The following is a 22,956-nucleotide window of genomic DNA, read 5'->3' as shown; positions in this document are numbered from 1 at the left end:
GTATTGCAATCTCATACTTCCCAACATTTGAAAACTAGAAATAGGCAGATAGTTAACAGATGCCCTATGACCGGTGGTGAATTTTTGACTAAGTCTATGTTTTAGTCACCCCCCATAAAGTACCAAATACATCAGCCTCATTTTCTGTTTATAGTTCATTTGTTCTCACAGCTATTGGTCCAACTGAGAGGGTAGGACTGCCTCAAAAACAAAAGTTTTTGTGAAGACAGAGACCCACCAATGACACCTTTTTCTCTCTAACCTACTACAGCTTGAGATACAGCTTGTTCTTTTATCAAAATGTACAGGGATTGGATAGGCTGGAGAGTGGTGAAAATAAGTTGATTTATTTCACATAATTTACATCTTATACATGTAAATTGTCTGAAATAAATCAACTTATTTTCACCATATTACAGTGAGCGCTGGCTTTATTTGATTTGAGTGCGGGTACCGTGGGACTTTATATATAATAATAAAAAGTGGGAGAGTGGGATGAAAATAGAGTCTGAAGTAAAATTACAGAAAAAAAACAAATTACAGAAAGAAGAAATGTTGATGATAAAGGGAGAAAGGCGACGAACGTAGAAAAGGCAAGGGAAAGGTGGCTTGGGGAGCAGATTGTGGATCAGTGAGAGGATGATGTGATCTTGTGTCAGGCAGAGGTGAGGGTGGAGGGATATAAAGTATATAAGGACCAAGCTGTGTTATGACATTGAAGGGACAATGCTATATAATGGAACACCAATGGCAACACTGTGTTGTAAAATGCTGGGGGACAGAGACACTGTTTCAAGAAATGCAGGGGCTGTTCCATTTTATTTTTAAATGCTATAATGGGTCTGCTGGTGGGATGTGTCCGTGGACAGCCCTTAATGGATATTTGCAGTGGGCAGGGCTTGTTTTTTGTTCATCCCTCCACCTTTTATAATGCACTACTGGAAAAAGCAATGGGCATGTTACATCTGCAAGTGAAATGGTGCCATTTAAAGAGGTGGTGCACCTTTAAGTTAACTTTTAGTACATTATAGAATGGCCAATTCTAAGAAACTTTTAAACGGATGTTCAGTATTTATGTATTTACATTTTTTGAATTATTTACCTTCTTCTTCTGACTCTTTCCATCTTTCAAATGGGGGTCACTGACCCCATCTAATGAACAAATGCTCTGTAAGGCTACAAATGTAATGTTATTGCTACATCCTTGTATTCGGGCCCTTTCCTTCACATATTCCAGTCTCTTTTTCAAATCAATGCTTGGTTGCTAGGGTCTATATTGCCCAGATTGCTGAATTATAAACTAAATAACTCAAAAATCACAAATAACAAAAAATGAAAACCAATTGCAAATTGTCTCAGAATATCACTCTCTACATCATACTAAAAGTTAACTCAAAGGTGAACAACCCTTTTAAAATAGAAAAAGCACTGTACAAGTAAAAAAAAAAGTATATCAAGGTTCAGTATTAAATCGCTAATTGGACAAACGTCCTACAGAGGCTGAGAATATGGAGAAGCCTCACAGATGCTGGCGTTGAATGAGAAGGTAATACTATTTAGGGGAATGTAGTGCAACTGCAAATTAGGGTTGTTAAGCCATGATAAACTAAATAGATAATTATCTGTGAATGTTCAAAACATTACAAATGGCAGTACACTTTTTTGTACCAGTAACAGGTATTCTGAGCAAGAGCTCAATTATCACATAAAGTGAATGTTATGTACTTGAAAGGAAGATTAGATGACATGGGACTTGCTTAAACCTAAACTAATACATTTAATAATATCTATAGATGTTAATAGGATGTCAGGTGCATTAATTCATGCCTATTCATGAGTTGTTAAAGAATAGCTACAAAAGTTCATGGCCTTCTTTTCTCATGAGGACCAGGCCAACTTCATACAAACCCTATTGTGCGCCCTGTGATACTGGAATCCTGCCCCTCGGCTCAGGTAGGTCCAGAGGTGTATGAGAAGTACTGTAGATAGTATTTATGTGTTATGAGTTATTGTACAGTGATTTTAGAGAAGGCAGAGTTTGGGCTGTATTGTTGAGGGTTGCTCTAGTTAGAAATCATATATCAGCCCTTTATGGGATACAGAACACAAACAGATCAATTTAAGAACAGTTCATTCAAGAGACATTAGCTTTAGCCTTATAATCATGCTACTGTCTCCTGGTGCTTAATATTAAAGAACTAAACCTCCCCCCCAAAAAAAAACCCTACTCACTACCCTACATAGTCCCCCCTCCCTGCTTCACCCCCGCATAGGTGATTACCCCTGAAAGTGACCCTAATTCATTACTCATGTATAGGTGCAGTGCAAGCGCAGTGGAGCATATGGGCGCCATCTTCCTGCTCTTCTGTATTCTTCGGGAAGTGAAAGCCATATTGGCCCATGCGCAATTGGTGCAGTAGCACCAAAGTGTGCAGTGTGCCAAAAGTGCTGGAAATTGCCAAAGAGAAGGAAGAGGGCCTGAAGAATACAGAAGAGTCAAAAGGGCAAATTCACTAACCGGCGAAAATTTGACAGCGATGGCTTCGCGCACATCGCAACACTTCGCCAGGCGTAACTTCGCCTGGACAATGCTAATTCACGAAGATCTAAAGTTGCACACAGGGTACCGAACGCTGGAGAAATTACGCTCAGCAGTTCGAAGTTACACTAGTGTTGGCTAATTAGCATACGGCGTGCAGTTAAAGTACAATGGCTGTATATGCTGCAGCAAATACATTACACTACACAAGGCCTGGGAACCTTAATAAAATTATATAAAGTTGTTATAATGCCCTACACATGTGCCCACAGTATAGTATAGGTGCCATATGTTAGCAAATGTAGGGGGGAAGGAGGGTACCCCCAAAAAACATTTATGATCTTTTTCAGTCTATCACCCTTTAAATAGGAAAAAAAACCAGCTTTTTTTTGAGGAGCTCCTATCTACTCTATTGCACCTCGCCTGGTCTGAGGTGGTGAAGGAAAGTCTGGCGATAGAGGTAACGGTCAGTAAAATCAAAAACTTAGTGAATTTGCATAGTAACGCTCTTTCACCAGACAGAAAATTTGCGTGGCGTTAGAGTGTGAAGTTGCGCCAGAGTGTATCTCCTTGGCGAAATTACGCCAGCTACCATTAGTAAACTGGCGAAGTGCCAAAATGACGTCACGCTGTCGAATTTTCGCCAGCATTAGCCACTTAGCCCTTTAGTAAATTTCCCAAAAAGATGGCACCCATGAGTTCTGCTGCTCTTACTCTGCACCTCTACATGAGTACCTGCTTTAAGTTCCTCTCTAAGAGCAAAGGGCCTCTGGGAGGTTTGTTAACAGATGGTTAGTTTGGAAAACTCTTAGTACCCGCCATGCTGGAGGAGTTAAAGCAGCTGAGGGCTGTTACAGTGATATGATATAGTGGCATACATATGTGTAACCATTGCCAGGGACATTTAAATGTTATTATCATACATTCTTATGGATTATTTTGTGTTATTTATGTTCTTGTTATATTTTTTTCATTAATAAAGTGTTATAGCAACTTATCATTCAATAAAACTATGGCCAAAGCAATTCCATGTTCATTTTAAAATATCCGTTACCCGTTATTCCTAGGCCGTTAGTGGGGTAGCAGGGCAGGTATTTGTTCTTGCCATATTTCTAGTTATATTAACTGACAAAAGACAATGGCTGTTCCAAAAGCTTTAACTGTAACTCATGTGCAGAAGTGTAGCGTGTGTCTCTCTTGTGTGTGCGCGTGTGTGCTTTTAGGAGAACTATTGATAAAACATAATTGCATCTATAACATGAGACGAACTATTGACTTGTTTTGCCCTCACTCAATGAACCCGAATGATTTTTCCAGCATAATTATAAATTGCGTGCCTGTGTGACAGCAGTATTATTAATGTGGCTATTACCTCACAGCCATGGACCTAGTTATCCACTTCCTCTACTCGTCTCACTTATCATTCTCTCCTACCTCCTCAAGCCTTCTTTCCTTACACATTTTCTCATGCACATACTGTTAACCAAGAAAAAAAAATAATCATTATTCTTTAGCCAAACAGAAGGGCTTGGAAAAAGAAGATAACAGTGGCTGGTCATATTTCCTTCACACCAAACGTTAGTCCCAAATCATGTCAACAAACCAAGTGCAATTTCATCAAATGTGATTACTCTAAATACACAGAATCTGGGTTTGAGATCAGCGGCCAGTCAGGAAATGCAAACTGTTGCACTAAGCTCCTTCCTAATGCCATGTGCCAAGTAATTGAACTGCTGATTTTCATCCATATGCTAAATGTGACCTCATTACAGTTGTCTGACCCACAGGCCTACATTTTTAAAAGGTTTAAAATTAAACAGAAGTGAGGAGTTGTTTTTTTATATGAAATTCCATTAATCAATACGATTTTAGTTGAATTTGTGATACAGGTAAAACCTTTGTGGAATTTCAGGAACCAGAGACCACTTAAGGTGAAGAACAAAGTTTATTTTACACAAGCTCTGTGAATTGTGAACTCATAAAGAGTCAGAACCCTGAACAAAGGAATAGCAGAGTATTTATAGACTTATAAAAAGGGAGTTACCGGTGGGGAGCATACAGATCCCTCTACAGCATGGAAAAATGAAGAACTGCTCCTACAACCAACAGGTGGCCCTGCCCTCAAGGCCAGAGTACCAGTGACCAAGGCTAGCTTGAGAACCAAATTCATATAAGTCAGGGGGGCTTCTGAGGGAATCTTCATACACAGAATTGTATTCTCTCTCACAACCAATAATAGATTTAAATTGATGAATTAGTTAACATAAGCATAGTCAAGGCCCTTTTCCAGAGCTTGCATAAAGGCAGTCTTATTACTAGACCTCTTATAGGCCTATTACAAGCTAAATTATTTTGCACAGAACTGAGCTTAGAGCAGAGGAATACTAACATTAGCTCAGACAAGGTATATCTGCCTCTGCCCCTGGTATAGAGTCTGCCATTTATTGCCCATTTCAGATGGCTATGTCCAAAATGATGTCATCTTAACTGTTAAGCAATGCCCCTTTGACTATTGGAATTGGATTCTAAACACAACAGAAGTCCATTGGAGATTATAAAAAGCTTGAGGTCAGCAATCAGTAAGAAAACTGCTGCTTGGGCAAGGCTAATACTACATTCTGAAACAGTAACACCATCACTGAATCTTTAAACTAATAAAACAAATGGCAGATAAATATATGTGTAGCTTTCAGTAATTCTATTTATAAGGCCTATAAGGAAAAATAACAAAATTAAAGTAAAGTGGGTTTTTTAAATGAGACTGGCTGTTAAAGGAAATTACAAGGGTGTTTTTTTTGGAAACTAAAAAAAAATCTTGCCAGTCATTGATGCATATTGGAACTAGTGTGCACTGCTATAAACGAGCATATGGTAGTTTTGCTGGGATATGAAACAGTTTTTCACCAAGTACTACAAAAAGATTCTTACATACTGTTATATGGTAAATGTGATTACTATGCCTTAAAGGGGACCTGTCTCCTAAAAAATATATTCCAAATCCTATTTTTTCACATTAGTCAAGCAAAATTAACTTTAATTACACAGTATCAATTATTTTAATCTTGTTTCCTTCACTCTGGGGCTGCATAATTATAGCAGGCAGGAGCCATTTTGTGGGCACTGTTATTAAGGCAAGCCTTGCATCATCTCCTAATCTTGTCTGTGCACCAGAATGGGGGAATTAATGTCCATTCCCATGCACTAGCTACACAGTTAAATGGTGAAGAGAACAGAGGCATGTGGGGAGTGCAGAGTGACCAGTGAAAAGTGATGAGTGAAAAGTGAAAGTAATTGCCTGCCCCACTTCAATGACTAAGGCATAGAGTAGGTAGGATAATATTTGATTGACAGCTGAGATTTTAAAATGAGTTTAAAACAACTATGAATGCTTTAATAAAAAATATAGTTTGGATTTCATGTTTAATTTGAGAACGACTTTAATGTGATAACCAGGGTCAATAACAATAGAACTTTTGAGGAAAGAATAGCTTTCATACAAAACAAAACTCCCAATTTCCTGAAGGTTTGGTCTGTTGGGGTGCTTAGAGGAATCACGGCAGAAGCGTGAACTAAAACTATAGGCATGCATAACAGAAGTGTACTCAGACAAAGGTATAACAGGGGAATGTAATTAAAGTCGCAAAGAGCAAAACAATTCACACCAATAAGACTAAAAATCCACATCTCGCAATGTAATATTGTTCCTTAAACTGTTATTGCATTGCGAATTTTAATTGCGCATTGCGAATTTTAATTGCGCATTGCGAATTTTAATTGCGCACTCATAAGAAGTGCTTGAAGGTGTCGTAATCTTTTGGAGCAAACATAACGACTTTTTCAGTAAGAAGTTTTATTACATTGACTGCGCATTGGCGCAAACTATAAAATTCGCAAACGGTCTTTCACTGTCGGAAGTGGTCGCTAAACAGTTTCCGGGCTCGCAAAAGCTATATTAAATTCGCACAAAGCAAAATTTGTTCGCGCAGAGGCATAACTTTTCGCATTGCGAATCGTTTTTCCGTTAGCGATTTTTATTACATTCCCCCGTTAATGCATAACAAATGTACATCCTCACTATTCCTCTTTTCCTTTTTAACATTGAGGCTGAAAGTTTCTATGTTTTCTTTCCTTTATTTTGTATTTTAATTTTGTTTTCTGACCCTATTCTGTACCCCCCCCAATAACTTTGCATTGCCACATACTTGTAAAGCTTCAAAATAAAAACAGATTTTTATGTCTGGGTGACAGGTCCATTTTAATGAGAACAGAGAGTAGCTGTGTCATTGAAAGTGTAAAAAAAAAATCAAAAAGAGATCAATACAATGTGTACTAATTCCTTAGAACATTAATTTACATTAGTAGTCAATTCTTGGACATTTATTCTTAAAACAGGGGGTTATACTTGTGTTTGTAAGAGGATGAAGTTTTTTCTGTATATGTTTCAATGTAATTTTCCAGTTGAGCACTAGATGGCCTTTAAAGTTGTACCTTGGTTTTGACTAGCATATTGGTTTATCAATACGGTTTATCAATGCAGCATAAGGTCTAGAGGTTTAGAGCCTACTATATATAATGGAGTTAGGGTATAAGGTGTAAGGTGTAAGGCACCTTTGGCCTGGCAGGAGATACTGAATCAAGATCAGGGACCAAGAAGTGAGGTATTTTTCTTAGCAAGTACCTACCTGTGTTTCTTCATTTGCCTTCATCCTCTTTTGGGTATTGCTAGCCCGTAGTTTAGTCCTGCTATAACTAAACTAGGATGAGAGACAAGTTGGCTAGTTAGAAAGGTAAGCGGTGACCTGATCAAGGATGATAGTGGAGTAATGAGTCTGTGGAAACCTCAAGTGTAAGCTTAAGTTAGTTTGTGGAAACTTAAAGGAATTATGTCATGGGAAAGCATGCTTATGCATCCTCTCTGCATCTCAGCGTTCCTCCAGCAGAATCCAGCATTGAAATCCCATTTTCAAAAGAGCAAATAGATTTTTTTATATTTAATTTTGAAATCTGGCATGGGGCTAGACATGTTGTTAGTTTCCAAGGTGCTCTCAGCCATGTGACTTGTGCTCTGATAAACTCTGATAAAAGCTGGGAAATTGATAAAATGTCTAGCCCCATGTCAGATTTCAAAATTGAATATAAAAAAATCTGTTTGCTCTTTTGAGAAATGGATTTCAGTGCAGAATTCTGCTGGAGCAACACTATTAACTGATTCATTTTGAAAAAAAAAATTTTCCCATGACAGTATCCCTTTAATCACCAATATTACAAGTAAAAAAATACATTTATTATTTCAAAAATAAAAATTTAAATGGTAGAATGAATTACTTGCAATGTACACAATGTCATTTAGCAATAAATACTATACCGTAAAAATCATGACAAAATCCCTTTAAGGAATTTCCAGTGTGGAAAGGTGAAGTGACATCAGGCTACTTGCACATGCCAGATAAGAAATGAGGGAGAGTGCAGATGTTTGCAGGAGGACCTTCACTTAGAGCTTTTGGGTAACTTATCATGAGGCTGCACGATTGCAGTGATAGGTGTTCTGGGAACACAAAGAGCCCTCATTTCCAAAAAAAAAAAGAAACATACAGACATATTCTAGCCGGCAGGATTAATGAAGTGAAGTCTCCCCCTGGAGTGAAAGGTTTGAGGTCCTGCTCTATACTACGTTCTGGATGATCCCAAGGTGTTAGTTGTAATATGACAAGCAAGAGGTCATACTGTTTTCATGTGCTCCTTGTACCTGTATTTAGCTGGAGGATATATACAAAATGTATTAAAGCTCTCTGCTACTACTGATAGGTTACACCAAAAGCATCTGTTTCATTGCGACACTCGTCTGGATAGAAATATTGGATTTCCACTGTAATGGAATCCTCTGTGGGACAGGCAGACTTTTTACTTTTAGTTAGTAATTTGAAACATGTGCTTTACAATACCGTAGTATAGAAAATTACAGAAAAAAAGAGACATAGACATGAAGAATCTAAAGTGGTAAAGAAGAAGTATGGGAATAGTATGGGCTTGTGAGCAGGGAAGAGATGCAAGTTATCACAAGCTAGAAAGCAGAAAAGCAACAAAGACTTTTTCAAGTGTATAGATAAATTGGTGTCATGTAATATACCTAATGAAATCCCCAAAGCAATCCAGCAGAACTGCTTTAATTGGGCTCAGTGCACCACTTGACAAATGACCCTGCAAGAGTCTTTATTGTTCTTTAAGGTCCACTACTAACAAGAGCATAAAAATGTACAGGTATATGATCTGTTATCCAGAATGCTCAGGACTTGGGGTATTCAGGATAATGGATCTTTCCATAATTGGGAAGTATGTGAGGAGCTGCTGATGAATAGGTATCCACTTTTTTTAAACAATGAATATTCAACATAGGATCCAATGCCTTCCTTTTGTTTTGGCAGAGCTCCTCTTGGAAATGACAATGCGGCACACTGAAATGATGTCACCAGCTTAAAAGTAATGTGTATTGAATAATAATAACTAAAACCATTATTAAAGCCCAGTCAATTTCTCATCCTCCTGCTGACCTCAGGATGCCGCTCAAGGTCCCAGCAGAAATGCAGATGCTGCATATAAAGTGGCCAAGGGAGTGAAGTTATTTATAAGTGCTGAGCCCTCTGATTTTCTTTCATCTGCAGCAGAATAGGAAGTTCAGCCTCTAAGCATTCTGCCCACATTGAGACGCCGAAGGACAAATGGAGATAATCAGTAGTACTTATGGCATGCCTGCTCTTCCTTTTTAGCCAATCCTCTTGTTCTATATAGTTTACATCTAGCATGTAGCAGGGCAGTCCCTCAGGCATAGTATACAACCAAAGAATTATCCATGTTTTGTGTCTATAACATTCTATAACACTCATTTCAGGCCCTTTTTGGCTCACTCAGGGAAAAGCACACTCCTGACCACTTACACTCAAGCATGAAACTTTGAAAGAATGATTCCCCTACTAATTCAGGGAATATTGATAAAAAAAGAGCAATGTTTCAGTCAATAGCAGCAACACACACAATGTATTGGTTATAGTCTTGTCTGGGGGTTACAGCATTTAAGTGAGTGGCCATCGATTGCCTATATAGATAAATACATTTCCTTCAGCCCGTTGCTGGAGCTAGACTCTGGTAGCTAAGTTTGGTGGCAGAGTTGCGGCTGATCGGTACATACTAAGACTGTCCTGCACAGGCAATAATCAGCCTCTTCAGTGGGAACATACTCCCTACACACCTGTGACCTTAACTTGACACATTATTCACCTAGGCTACTAAACCACTCACACTCCTTGGAGGGGTCAAAGATAATTGCAAAATAGCCATAACCAGTAGGATCGAACCATCATCCTGAACATCCATAAAGGCTGATGGAATTGTAGTTAATTGACAGCAGACTTCCTTCTCCAATAAAAACAGAAGATGCAAAATGTATCTTTAGATTGTAAGGTGGACTGCCAGATCATTTCATTGCTTATTTGCTGTTATTTATCTAGAGGTGTGCTGCATTGCATTGGCTTCTATGCTGCCACACAGAACAATTCTAACTTAATGGCCAATTACACTTTCAGCACGTCAATCTTATAGTCTTGTTTTAAAGTAAAGTGGTAAGAAACATAAGGGAGGATGAATAATGTCTAATCTCTTTTTAGCGCCACAGAATATGCTGTTGCTTTATAAATACAGCATTAGAATAATAAAAAAGTTTGAAAAACTGTGACTTTTGCAGTGTTGATTTTCTTTGATTTTCTTATTTTGATTCCATTCAATTAATAACATTGATATCAATCATTATTTATAGCGGCTAGGAGGCAACCCTATAGACAAGGCAATGAACTTGTATGTTCTAGAAAGGAACAAAGAGGAACAAAAAACATAGAGGAACGAAGAGCACAGAGCCAGATTAATACAGATCAGATGCAATTTTAATTGGATGATGTTCTTGCTTTACAGTTCCCATCATTCCTTAATTCTGTTCAGCAACAGTATTGAGATCCCCTTAATGAACTGCACATACATGTTACAGAATACCATATGCCAAACTGCATAAAGATTTCTTACAACATGCAATAGTAACACTTCTGTTGTACAAAGGCCATTTATAAGCAGGGACTGCTTATATTAGGGGATGGGGTGGCATGCTTCCTTAATATCCCTCACTTAACTTTCCTGTGTTTATGGGGCCAAGCTTATATTGGAAGCTCTGCAAGGCACAAACGCAGAGCCTGCACAGTGCACTATGGGTACATTTTTAATTGATTTAAGATGTTTGGCCTTAGTATTTGGCCAGATAACAAAAACACATACATTTCTGTCAGTTGTATTTAGAAACACTAAATCTCCAAGGCACTGGCTAAGATTTTACTTAACAAAACACAGAACTTTGTGCATATAATATTAACTCATTTGCTATAAAGAGTACCAGAGTTGGCATTTGTTTGTTATATAAAGCATTTCTGTACCCAAAGGCCAATGCACAGGGCAGCTGTTTTAGTGGGGTAACCCTTAGGATGCCTATACATGAAAAAGAGCACCCCAGGACTGCCACCAGGCTGTTTAGATTAGAATTTTGGACAAGTTTTGTTCAATTAATTTTTGAAGGGATCTCTTATTTTTGGTTTAATATCACTTGCATTTTCTTACTGTCATTTAAATATTTTATGTATCATAAAAGGGTAAAGGTTTTGCATAACTATATATCAAGATTTCCCCATATGGGGGAATTGTTTCCTTTTCCTGGAGAGAGTGTAACCTGACATTGCCTTTATTGGCTCAGGCTTCTCTAGTCTAGGGGAAGGTACCATATCCATGTTCTGTTTGGATTCCACCTGATGGAGGAGGTTGATGGTACTCAGAGCCTGACGTAGAGGTGGCCTCCATAGGAGAAGACAGTATGAGATTACACCACAGCACTTACCCATAGAATTAAAGTATTCATTGTGTTTCCCAGCCAATTATTTTTTTTAAATGTTGTGAAAACAACTGAATTTCCTGGCTTGAAAACTAAGAAAAGCATGACAACGTCAAACTAAAAGCCAGAATGAATCAAGCTGGCATGAATGATTGCAGAAGGAAAAAATTTTAGGTTGAGAAAGCATACTAATACACTACTTATACGCCAACAACTATGAAAATAAAATATATTTGCCAAATAGAATATGTTTCATTTTGGGTAATAAGTCAGATATTTTGACACATACACTGCATTGTTTTCATGGCTACAGTAAATATGTATAGACATTAAATAAAACATTAAGGTGACAGGAATAAACATCAGCACATTTGTTAACCAATATGAAAATAAAAACATATCTATAGGTAGATGAAAGCTACCCTACATTTTTGTTAAGGTAAAAGTAATCAATTAAAGGGGTTGTTCACCTTCCAAACATTTTTTTCAGTTTTTTCCCCAGAGATAAAGACTTTTCTCAATTTCTTTTTAAAGAGGACCTGTCACCTTGAGACATGAGTAATATATAGCTTTCCCTCCTTAGTTAAACCCTTTAGTCAGCTGTTTTTGTCTATATCCAAAACGGATTAGAAAATATCCTACATGTAAAAAGTGTTTCATAGGCGCTGCCATCTTGAAACAGGACCCCTTTGTTTTCTGTGTGTGTGGACTGAGCCAAACTGCCAAATCTCATGCATGCTTAGTCATAGAGTATACTCGGTGACAGACATGATCTGCACAACTTATGTCACACCAGGACTTGATATTCCATTAGGATTGTTTGAAACACCTTCTGTTTAAGCACATTGTGTGAGCTACTACTAAAAATCTCAAAAACTATGAAATTACCAAAAGGCTAAAACCTACTAAGAATGTGCAGTCCTTGGGGCTCATTTATAAACACTGGGCAAATCTGCACCTGGGAAATAACCAAATAAATGTTTGATTTCATCATTCAACCTGTAGCTGCCTGTAAAAAGCCAGTCACTAATTGGTTGCTATGGGTTACTGCCCAGGTGCAGAAAGAAAGGATTACCCCTCGCACACCCTGGCCGTCCTGTCCTAAACGAATCCCAGGTGCTCAGTGAAGGAGGTGCTGGCAACCTCGAGTTCAATGTGAAAGGGAAGAATCACCGGCACAACGTGGGTATTTCTAGCAGGGAGAACCCTTGCTAGTTTATTGCGGATGCAACGTTTCAGGGCGTAACCCCTTTGCCCAGGTGCAAATATGCTCAGTGTTTATAAATGAGCCCCCTTTACCTTAAAGTCAACCCCAAAATAAAAATGTGCCTAGAAAAGAAATCATTCCAAGCAACTTTCTAATATATATTTATTAAAGATGTTCATGCTTTACTCCTGGTTGGTATGTTTTAAACAATGTTGCAAAAGTCTTAGTTCCCCAGCAGCAAAGGCAGTTCTCTTAATCAGCTGCCTTGTCTTAGTTGTATCCACAGTCTGAGCCATCAGGGCAGAGAATAGAGACGGACATCCAGTACACATACAAATAATTTGAAAACCATAGAAAATTGTATATTTCAAAGTTAGAAGAACCTTTTATTTTATAAGGCAAACATTTTTTTTGCGTTGACATCCCTTTTAAAGGGGTGTTCGCCTTTTTGTATTAAGTAGATATGGATATTCTGAGACAACCTGCAGTTGGTTTTCATTATTAGTATTTGTGTTTTTTGAGTTATTTAGCTTTTTATTCACCAGCTCTCCAGTTTGCAATTTTAGCAATCTGGTTGCTAGGGTCCAAACTATCATAGCAACCATGCGCTGATTTGAATAAGAGACTGGGATATGAAAAGGAGAGGTCTGAATAGAAAGATGAGTAATATATAGTAGCAATAACAATAAATGTGTAGCCTTACAGAGCATTTGTTTTTTAGATGGGGTCAGTGACCCCATTTGAAAGCTGGAAAGAGTTAGAAGGTGGCAAATAATTCAAAAACTATAAAAAAGAAATAATGAAGACCAATTGAAAAGTTGCTTAGAATTAGCCATTCTATAACATACTCAAAATTAACTTAAAGGTAAACCAACCCTTTAAGGCAAAACGAAAGAAATTGCAAGGTCAATAATCTCCTTTTTTGTCTGGGCCATTATATTGGGACATTGTGTTTATCACATAAAAGGATAAGTGTTCCCTCAGCAGCGTTACAGCGTTATGTTCTGCTCTAGAGTGTGTTCTGCCAGGGGTTAAAAGCATTGCCAAAAATGGAGAGGGGAGTATGACTTCAGTAAGAAATGCAGCAATGCAAAAGGCTAACAGTATGGAAAACAATGTTACAATGCCCCCCCCCTTCAAAGTACAATTATTTATTTCCCACTCCTACTACGCAAAACACTGCTTTCCATGACCCCTCAATGCCCCTTTATCCTTATGTACTTCTATGCCCCTTCACCTTCCAAGTTTCTCGATCCACAGTGTCAATCTATCTCCAAGCACATTCTTTTCCACAATCTCCTTTCTCCGTGCTTGCCCCCCCCCCCACTGCCTTCCACATTATCCTATATACTAACCGAAGGCCTATCTATGTCCCGAGTGGAGGGGAGGCAGATGCGCACGCAACTTCGGTTAGGATCTATGAGATGCGCGCGCAACTTCAGCCGAAAGACATAGATGCGGCCTTCGATTAGCAGATGTGCTGGAAGGTTAGGATCAGAACAGGTTAGGATCGGGGAGGCAGATGCGCTGGAAGGTTAGGATCTAGGGAGGCAGATGCGCTCACCGTCTCCTTCTGCCTCCCGCCGCCTCTTCTTTCCTGCTCACTCAGGCGGCGACCGCTGGAAGGTTAGGATCTAGGGAGGCAGATGCGCTCACCGTCACACTAGGGGAACCGGTTGCGTACCTGCACGAAAGTCTGTATAAGCGTCGGCCATCTTGCTACTCCTCTGCGACTTTGTCATCCGCCCACTGCCAAATCCGCCCACTAAAGTCTGTATAAGCGTCGGCCATCTTGCTACTCCTCTGCGAGTTTGTCATCCGCCCACTAAAGTCTGTATAAGCATCGGCCATCTTGCTACTCCTTTGCAAGTTTGTCTAATGGCGGCGCTAGCGTCACTCTAGGAGGGGAACCGGTTGCGTACCTGCACGAAAGTCTGTATAAGCGTCGGCCATCTTGCTACTCCTCTGCGACTTTGTCATCCGCCCACTGCCAAATCCGCCCACTAAAGTCTGTATAAGCGTCGGCCATCTTGCTACTCCTCTGCGAGTTTGTCATCCGCCCACTAAAGTCTGTATAAGCGTCGGCCATCTTGCTACTCCTTTGCAAGTTTGTCTAATGGCGGCGCTAGCGTCACTCTAGGAGGGGAACCGGTTGCGTACCTGCGTGGGTGGCCATTTTTAGCAAAACGGGCTATATTATCTCCAAAAAATATTGATGTTGACATGATAAACAACCAAGTGATTGCATTACTTCCTGGACAAAGCTGTGTCTTTCTGAGTACTGACTGTATTGATTCTGAAGACGAAAGTGAGAAACTTAACTTCCCATTAGAATATTTAAACACTATCAACAATGCTGGATTACCACAACACAATCTTATACTCAAAGTAGGAACAATAGTCATGCTGTTAAGAAACCTTAAGGGTAGGGGCACACGGCGCGATTTCGCCGCGATTCTGCGCTAAGCGAGTTGTCGCTGCGTTTTTTAAGCCGAAATAGCTTTGCTAACTTTGGCGCTGGCGTCAATGCAAATCGCGGCGAAATCGCTGCGCTAATTCACACGCGGCGATTCGTTTTCTATTGTCGTCCGAAGTTGCCTCGCTGAGCGTTTCCGGGCGACAGTAGAAAAAGAATCGCCGCGTGTGAATTAGCGCAGCGATTTCGCTGCGATTTGCATTGACGCCAGCGCCAAAGTTAGCAAAGCTATTTCGGCTTAAAAAACGCAGCGACAACTCGCCCAGCGCAGAATCGCGTGTGTGCCCCTACCCTAACACTAAGCAAGGTTTATGTAACGGTACACGGTTGGTTGTGAAGAGCATGAGACAAAATGTTATCAAGGCAGAAGTGCTTACAGGATCCCATAGCGGTGATACTGTTTTGATTCCCAGAATTGACCTTACCAGTTCTGACCAGGAATTACCTTTTAAACTTAAACGACGACAATTCCCCATTAAGGCTGCATTTGCCATGACAATCAACAAATCACAAGGACAAACATTGGATAAAGTCGGCATTTACCTATCTGAGCCTGTGTTTGGTCATGGTCAACTTTATGTTGCATTTTCAAGAGTGCAGCGTTCATCTGATGTTAAAGTCAAGATTTTAAGTACAGCTCACCAGGGAGAACTCATTCAAGGACAGGAGAACATTTTCACAAAAAATGTTGTTTATAAAGAAATTTTTCAGTAACACTTTACTACCAATAAACTCAAAATTTAAGAATTCTAATAGCAGATAGGTAATAACAAGCAATAGGCACAGATTCACTCTACATCCCCACAAATTAGCGTCGCCAGTTGCTGCCTGGGGATGCCGAGTGAATAAGCACCCATCGCATTTTGCTGCCTCACTGTTGTTACCATTCTTTCATTAACGATTCTTTAGAGAATCGGGGGTTTACTGGTTTATTATAATATGCAGGGGGGTAACGGAGCTTTCAACTTTTCTCACTAATACTCCGATAAGAAGGGACAGGATTGCGTAGGGATACATTGCAGCTCCGAGGATTCCAACGGGTGGGAGGTGAAATCTCGTGAGATTTATAGTTTTTCCCTTGAGGCTTTGCGTGCCGACTTTCAGAAAGTCGGACTGGTAGAGTCTCGTGCACACATTGAAAGCACTGCATTAGTCACATTTATTCCAAAATAGATGGTGGTATGTGAGTATTTATAACTCTTCAATTACAGTCCTACTGTCAGCAAAAAAGTGACAGGTTTCCTGTAATATTTATTTTTTACAGTTTTTCCAAAAGCTAAGTAAAAAGTTGAATGTCCGCGTCTTGGGTGTTTGAGTCTGGCAGCTCAGTAATTCAGGTGCAGACTCTAAGTCTAAACGGTTACAATTTGTGATTTATTTGATACAATTAGTTGATACATTTCTCAACAGCATCTCTGGAGTATTGGCAACTATTGTATCAATTCTAACAGCTGCCTGTAATGATACCCAGGGATTCGGCTCAGCAGGGACGAAAATAAGAAATTTATCAACTAAATAAATTTAGAACAGTTTACAGGGTCGGTAAAGGTGCTTTATAAGGTTACAAATGACACTATACACTTGCATATTAGAAAAACAATCACACATATAAAATAGAAAATAATTGTTTAAAGTCGTTATTTCTGCTGAACTATCTGAAAACAACTATGTGTTTGAAGGTGAATAACCCCTTTAATAAATTTAAAAAAGTATTAGACTTGTTTCCCTAAAGCACAGCAGCCACTGAGGGAATATAATAGCATTAATCCTTGCTAATACAGTCAGGTGATTATTTATCAAAATCCGAAAATCCGAAAATTTCTGATAATTTTTGGTAAAATAATCTGACCAAATCCACATGAATTTTTTATCCTTATGTATTAATACAATTTTACAAAAATTTCTTGTGCGGTATACATTTTTTCAGATTTTTGCCCAAAAACCACACAATCTTAAACATTTTAAAATTATTGTACAAAATCCAGTGCAGATTATTAAGTTTACCCCTGTAAGATCGCGACTTCTACATGAACTCAGCAGGTCTGAGTTGGAGTTCTTTTTTATTCTGACTTTTAACACCCTTGGGGTTTAATAAATTCAGAAAAAATCAAGTTTTTTTCCCAACAAAAATTCAGATGTTTCGAGTTTTTAGCATTCAGACTTTAATAAATAACACCCTCAGTGTCAATAAAGAATTGTCCCATTCCAGGGACATAAAGTAATAAAAGCCCATGACTTAGGAATGGAGAATAAGCTGAAACAATCATTAAGACATTAAAGTTCTTTTAGATAGTAAGCTCTAATGGACAGGACTCTCTTTACCCCATTTATCAGTCAGTATTGTATGGCATTTGTAAGTTCTGCTGTAAGCTTGGCAGAATACATTGGTGCTTTATAAGTACATAATACCAATGATAATTATTGAACTTGCTACATCTAAATTAAAATGATGCAATTCCAAATACAAATGATGTACATTACTGCAGTAACTAGTAAAGTATGGCGTTCCGGGTTAATACAATTTTCCTGTAGTTTATACAAGGTGAAATGAGGTTGCTTTGTTTACATGTGTAAAGCTGAATTGGCTGTGCATTAAAGTCAACCTTCCCTTTCTTAATAGCTTTCTTCCACAGCAGACTAGAAAACATACAAAAAATAGTTTTTAGTTAAGTGAAACATTTCTTCAGTCCTTATTGTTTTCCAAGTAATCGTATAGCTTTATAATACACAAAAGCCATGAATATCCTGTAAATTATATCCTTATAAACGGTGAGTTGTTATGTCATCAGTTATAAACGGTGAGTTGTGATGTCATCAGTTATAAACGGTGAGTTGTGATGTCATTTCTGTCACATGACTCACTGAAATTTGTGTATTATAATAAATAAAGTACCCCCAGTTGCAAAATATGAGGATATTAGAAGTTACCTCGGAGTTCCATGACCTGTATAAAAACACTCGGCCTTCGGCCTCGTGTTTTTATATGGTCATGAAACTCCTCGGTAACTTATAATATCCTTATATTTTACAAGAGGGGGTACTTTATTCACTATATTATAGGTTTATTATTATGGTCTGTTTCTAAAGACCAGAGGCTAAGACAGTGGGGTTGCATAAAGGGAAATAGCAAAGCACTTAACTACATGGAGAGGCACTGCTTTAAATATAAATATAGAAGATGACAAATGATTAGAAGAAAAATTTGGTCCAACTGCATTGCTAACATGTTTTCTCTTCTTTCCCTCAGTTTGTGGCCCAGCCAAATTGCCAGCAGTTATTGGCTACACTGTGGTATCATGGGTTCCCGGGTTGGCGGCGGAAGCACTGGGCTGTGAAGCTGGTGACTTGCATTACTATTGGACTGTTGTTCCCTGTGTTATCCGTGGCATATCTGATTGCACCGAACAGCAGGCTGGGACTGTTCATTAAAAAGCCATTCATCAAGTTTATCTGCCACACAGCCTCATATCTCACCTTCCTCTTCCTCCTGCTCCTGGCCTCCCAGCACATAGTGAGAACAGAACTGCACATGCAAGGGCCTCCTCCCACAGTAGTAGAATGGATGATCCTGCCCTGGGTCCTAGGTAAGAAGAGTCATTTCATGAATTGGCTGCACAATTGATACTGTTACAAATTCAAGCAAGCAATAGAAGAATCACCCTAAATACTTTGCTCTGCTAAAGTCATCAAGGGCCCATGTTATTATAAAACTGGTACAATGCACTGATAGTGATAAGCGAATCTGAAAATCGAAGAAATGCATTGAAGTCAATCTGTATTTTTTCTTGTGCAAAAAGCAGTCTGTTTTTTTTCCCTCAGGGATAACTTTTTTGTGGCAAAATTCTGCCTGTATTGCGAATGGGTATTTTTTTCTTGTGTAGAAAAATGCATTGGAGTCAATTTTGTCACCATTTTGTCTTGTGAGCTTTTTTCAGGATGAAATTTCTATGGCAATATTCTGCCTGTTTTGCGAATCCATGCTTGGTGAAAAATGTTGCTCATCACTACAGTTTAGGCTTCAGCATGCAACTTTAAATTTTAATTTCTTTTACAAGGTGTGATTCATTTTTTCCTCATAGAAGCTCTATTAGCAATATTAGGTTCTCTCTATTTAAGTCAGGAGATCCATGTCAGATGTTCACATGGCCTAGTAATTCTCTACTGAATTGAGTCAGAAATCCATTGACAGATCTGTTTTATCTTTAAGTGGGGCTTCCTTTCCTTGCAGATATTTGCATGCTAACTCAAATAGCTAATTCCAGCACAAACAGAACTGAACACAACGGCACAAATCCTGCACATAGGGACAGGATTTCTGTCACCGTCAACAATGTGGAAACATCTTCTTCTTGGCAAAGGGAGCACCCCTCACAAAAGCTGTATTAGACCAAACGGTCAATCAGACTCTGACTCCAACTCATAAATCAAGAGATAATGAATAGAGATGTCGCGAACTGTTCGCCGGCGAACTTGTTCGCGCGAACATCGGGTGTTCGCGCTCGCCGGAAGTTCGCGAACGTCGCGCGACGTTCGCCATTTTGGGTTCGCCATTGTTGGCGCTTTTTTTTGCCCTCTCACCCCAGACCAGCAGGTACATGGCAGCCAATCAGGAAGCTCTCCCCTGGACCACTCCCCTTCCCTATAAAAACCGAAGCCCTGCAGCGTTTTTTCACTCTGCCTGTGTGTGCTGAAGAGATAGTGTAGGGAGAGAGCTGCTGCCTGTTAGTGATTTCAGGGACAGTTGAAAGTTTGCTGGCTAGTAATCGTTTTGATACTGCTCTGTTATTGGAGGGACAGAAGTCTGCAGGGGTTTGAGGGACATTTTATCTTAGGTAGCTTTGCTGGCTAGTAATCTACCTTCTACTGCAGTGCTCTGTATGTAGCTGCAGTGGGCAGCTATCCTGCTTCTGATCTCATCTGCTGACTGCTGCAATAACAGTAGTCCTTGTAAGGACTGCTTTTATTTATTTTTTTGTTGTTTTACTACTACTACTACTACTACTACTATAAGAGCCCAGTGCTATTAGTCTAGCAGTGTTGGGGAGTGGGACTGGTGTGCTAATCTGCTGCTCCTAGTAGTTCAGCAGCACCAACTTTAATTTTTTTTTTTAATATTCATTTTTTTTTTATTTTACTTTTTTTTATTTTACTACCGCTGTAGTAGTGTATAAGTTGACCTTTTAGGCATTATTTGCCCTGTAGGCATTATTTGCACACTGTTTTCTTCAACCCGCCATCTAGCTGTGTGACCTTGTTCACATTCTGTCTAAATATCCATAATATTACCGTCTCCAGAAAAAACACCGGAGTGACTTTTTTCAAGCAGCCATAATATATTTTACGTAATCCGTATCCACCGCTGTAGTAGTGTATACGTTGACCTTGTAGGCATTATTTGCACACTGTTTTCTTCAACCCGCCATCTAGCTGTGTGACCTTGTTCACATTCTGTCTAAATATCCATAATATTACCGTCTCCAGAAAAAACACCGCTGTATACGTTGACCTTGTAGGCATTATTTGCACACTGTTTTCTTCAACCCGCCATCTAGCTGTGTGACCTTGTTCACATTCTGTCTAAATATCCATAATATTACCGTCTCCAGAAAAAACACCGGAGTGACTTTTTTCAAGCAGCCATAATATATTTTACGTAATCCGTATCCACCGCTGTAGTAGTGTATACGTTGACCTTGTAGGCATTATTTGCACACTGTTTTCTTCAACCCGCCATCTAGCTGTGTGACCTTGTTCACATTCTGTCTAAATATCCATAATATTACCGTCTCCAGAAAAAACACCGGAGTGACTTTTTTCAAGCAGCCATAATATATTTTACGTAATCCGTATCCACCGCTGTAGTAGTGTATACGTTGACCTTGTAGGCATTATTTGCACACTGTTTTCTTCAACCCGCCATCTAGCTGTGTGACCTTGTTCACATTCTGTCTAAATATCCATAATATTACCGTCTCCAGAAAAAACACCGGAGTGACTTTTTTCAAGCAGCCATAATATATTTTACGTAATCCGTATCCACCGCTGTAGTAGTGTATACGTTGACCTTGTAGGCATTATTTGCACACTGTTTTCTTCAACCCGCCATCTAGCTGTGTGAGCTTGTTCACATTTTGTCTAAATATTGATAATATTATCGTCTCTAGAAAAACCACTTGAGTTACTTTTTTTCAAGCAGCATTCATATATTTTACGTAATCCGTATCCACCGCTGTAGTAGTGTATACGTTGACCTTGTAGGCATTATTTGCACACTGTTTTCTTCAACCCGCCATCTAGCTGTGTGAGCTTGTTCACATTTTGTCTAAATATTGATAATATTATCGTCTCTAGAAAAACCACTTGAGTTACTTTTTTTCAAGCAGCATTCATATATTTTACGTAATCCGTATCCACCGCTGTAGTAGTGTATACGTTGACCTTGTAGGCATTATTTGCACACTGTTTTCTTCAACCCGCCATCTAGCTGTGTGAGCTTGTTCACATTTTGTCTAAATATTGATAATATTATCGTCTCTAGAAAAACCACTTGAGTTACTTTTTTTCAAGCAGCATTCATATATTTTACGTAATCCGTATCCACCGCTGTAGTAGTGTATACGTTGACCTTGTAGGCATTATTTGCACACTGTTTTCTTCAACCCGCCATCTAGCTGTGTGAGCTTGTTCACATTTTGTCTAAATATTGATAATATTATCGTCTCTAGAAAAAACACTTGAGTTACTTTTTTTCAAGCAGCATTCATATATTTTACGTAATCCGTATCCACCGCTGTAGTAGTGTATACGTTGACCTTGTAGGCATTATTTGCACACTGTTTTCTTCAACCCGCCATCTAGCTGTGTGAGCTTGTTCACATTTTGTCTAAATATTGATAATATTATCGTCTCTAGAAAAACCACTTGAGTTACTTTTTTTCAAGCAGCATTCATATATTTTACGTAATCCGTATCCACCGCTGTAGTAGTGTATACGTTGACCTTGTAGGCATTATTTGCACACTGTTTTCTTCAACCCGCCATCTAGCTGTGTGAGCTTGTTCACATTTTGTCTAAATATTGATAATATTATCGTCTCTAGAAAAACCACTTGAGTTACTTTTTTTCAAGCAGCATTCATATATTTTACGTAATCCGTATCCACCGCTGTAGTAGTGTATACGTTGACCTTGTAGGCATTATTTGCACACTGTTTTCTTCAACCCGCCATCTAGCTGTGTGAGCTTGTTCACATTTTGTCTAAATATTGATAATATTATCGTCTCTAGAAAAACCACTTGAGTTACTTTTTTTCAAGCAGCATTCATATATTTTACGTAATCCGTATCCACCGCTGTAGTAGTGTATACGTTGACCTTGTAGGCATTATTTGCACACTGTTTTCTTCAACCCGCCATCTAGCTGTGTGTATTATCGTTTCCAGAAAAACCAACTGAGTTTTTGTTGTTGTTGTTGTTTTTTTTAAAAATAATGCCAGGCAAAGGCAGGCCGCCACGCAGAGGCCGTGCTAGGGGCCGTGCTGCTATGCAATCCTGTGGCCCTAGCAAATTGCCCAGTTTTAAAAAGCCAATGACCCTGAACTCCCAAAATGCTGAAGAGGTAGTTGACTGGCTTACACAGCACACCCCATCCTCTACCGTTTCTAACTTTACCACAACATCCTCCTCATCCTCCACTGCTATGGCCACCCCAGAACAGAGAACACGATAGAGATGGACATAATGAGTGATGAGGAGGAGGTCCCCGCTGCTGCTTCCTTCTGTGATGTGTCAGAAGAAATTGATGCATCTGAGGAGAAT

General features: G+C 39.1%; 1 protein-coding gene across 1 annotated transcript in view; it reads left to right on the top strand.

Annotated features, from left to right (window-relative positions):
* Positions 1-22,956, top strand: part of LOC108700107 (short transient receptor potential channel 5) — a 129,563-nt gene that overhangs the window by 78,447 nt on the left and 28,160 nt on the right. The window contains exon 4 of the mRNA XM_018232979.2: positions 18,387-18,723. Coding sequence (XP_018088468.1) covers positions 18,387-18,723 — 337 coding nt within the window. The remainder of the gene's footprint in view (positions 1-18,386; positions 18,724-22,956) is intronic.

This window comes from Xenopus laevis, chromosome 8S, assembly GCF_017654675.1.
Source record: "Xenopus laevis strain J_2021 chromosome 8S, Xenopus_laevis_v10.1, whole genome shotgun sequence".
Taxonomy (NCBI): Eukaryota; Metazoa; Chordata; class Amphibia; order Anura; family Pipidae; genus Xenopus; species Xenopus laevis.
This window is presented reverse-complemented; position numbering and strand designations above follow the sequence as displayed.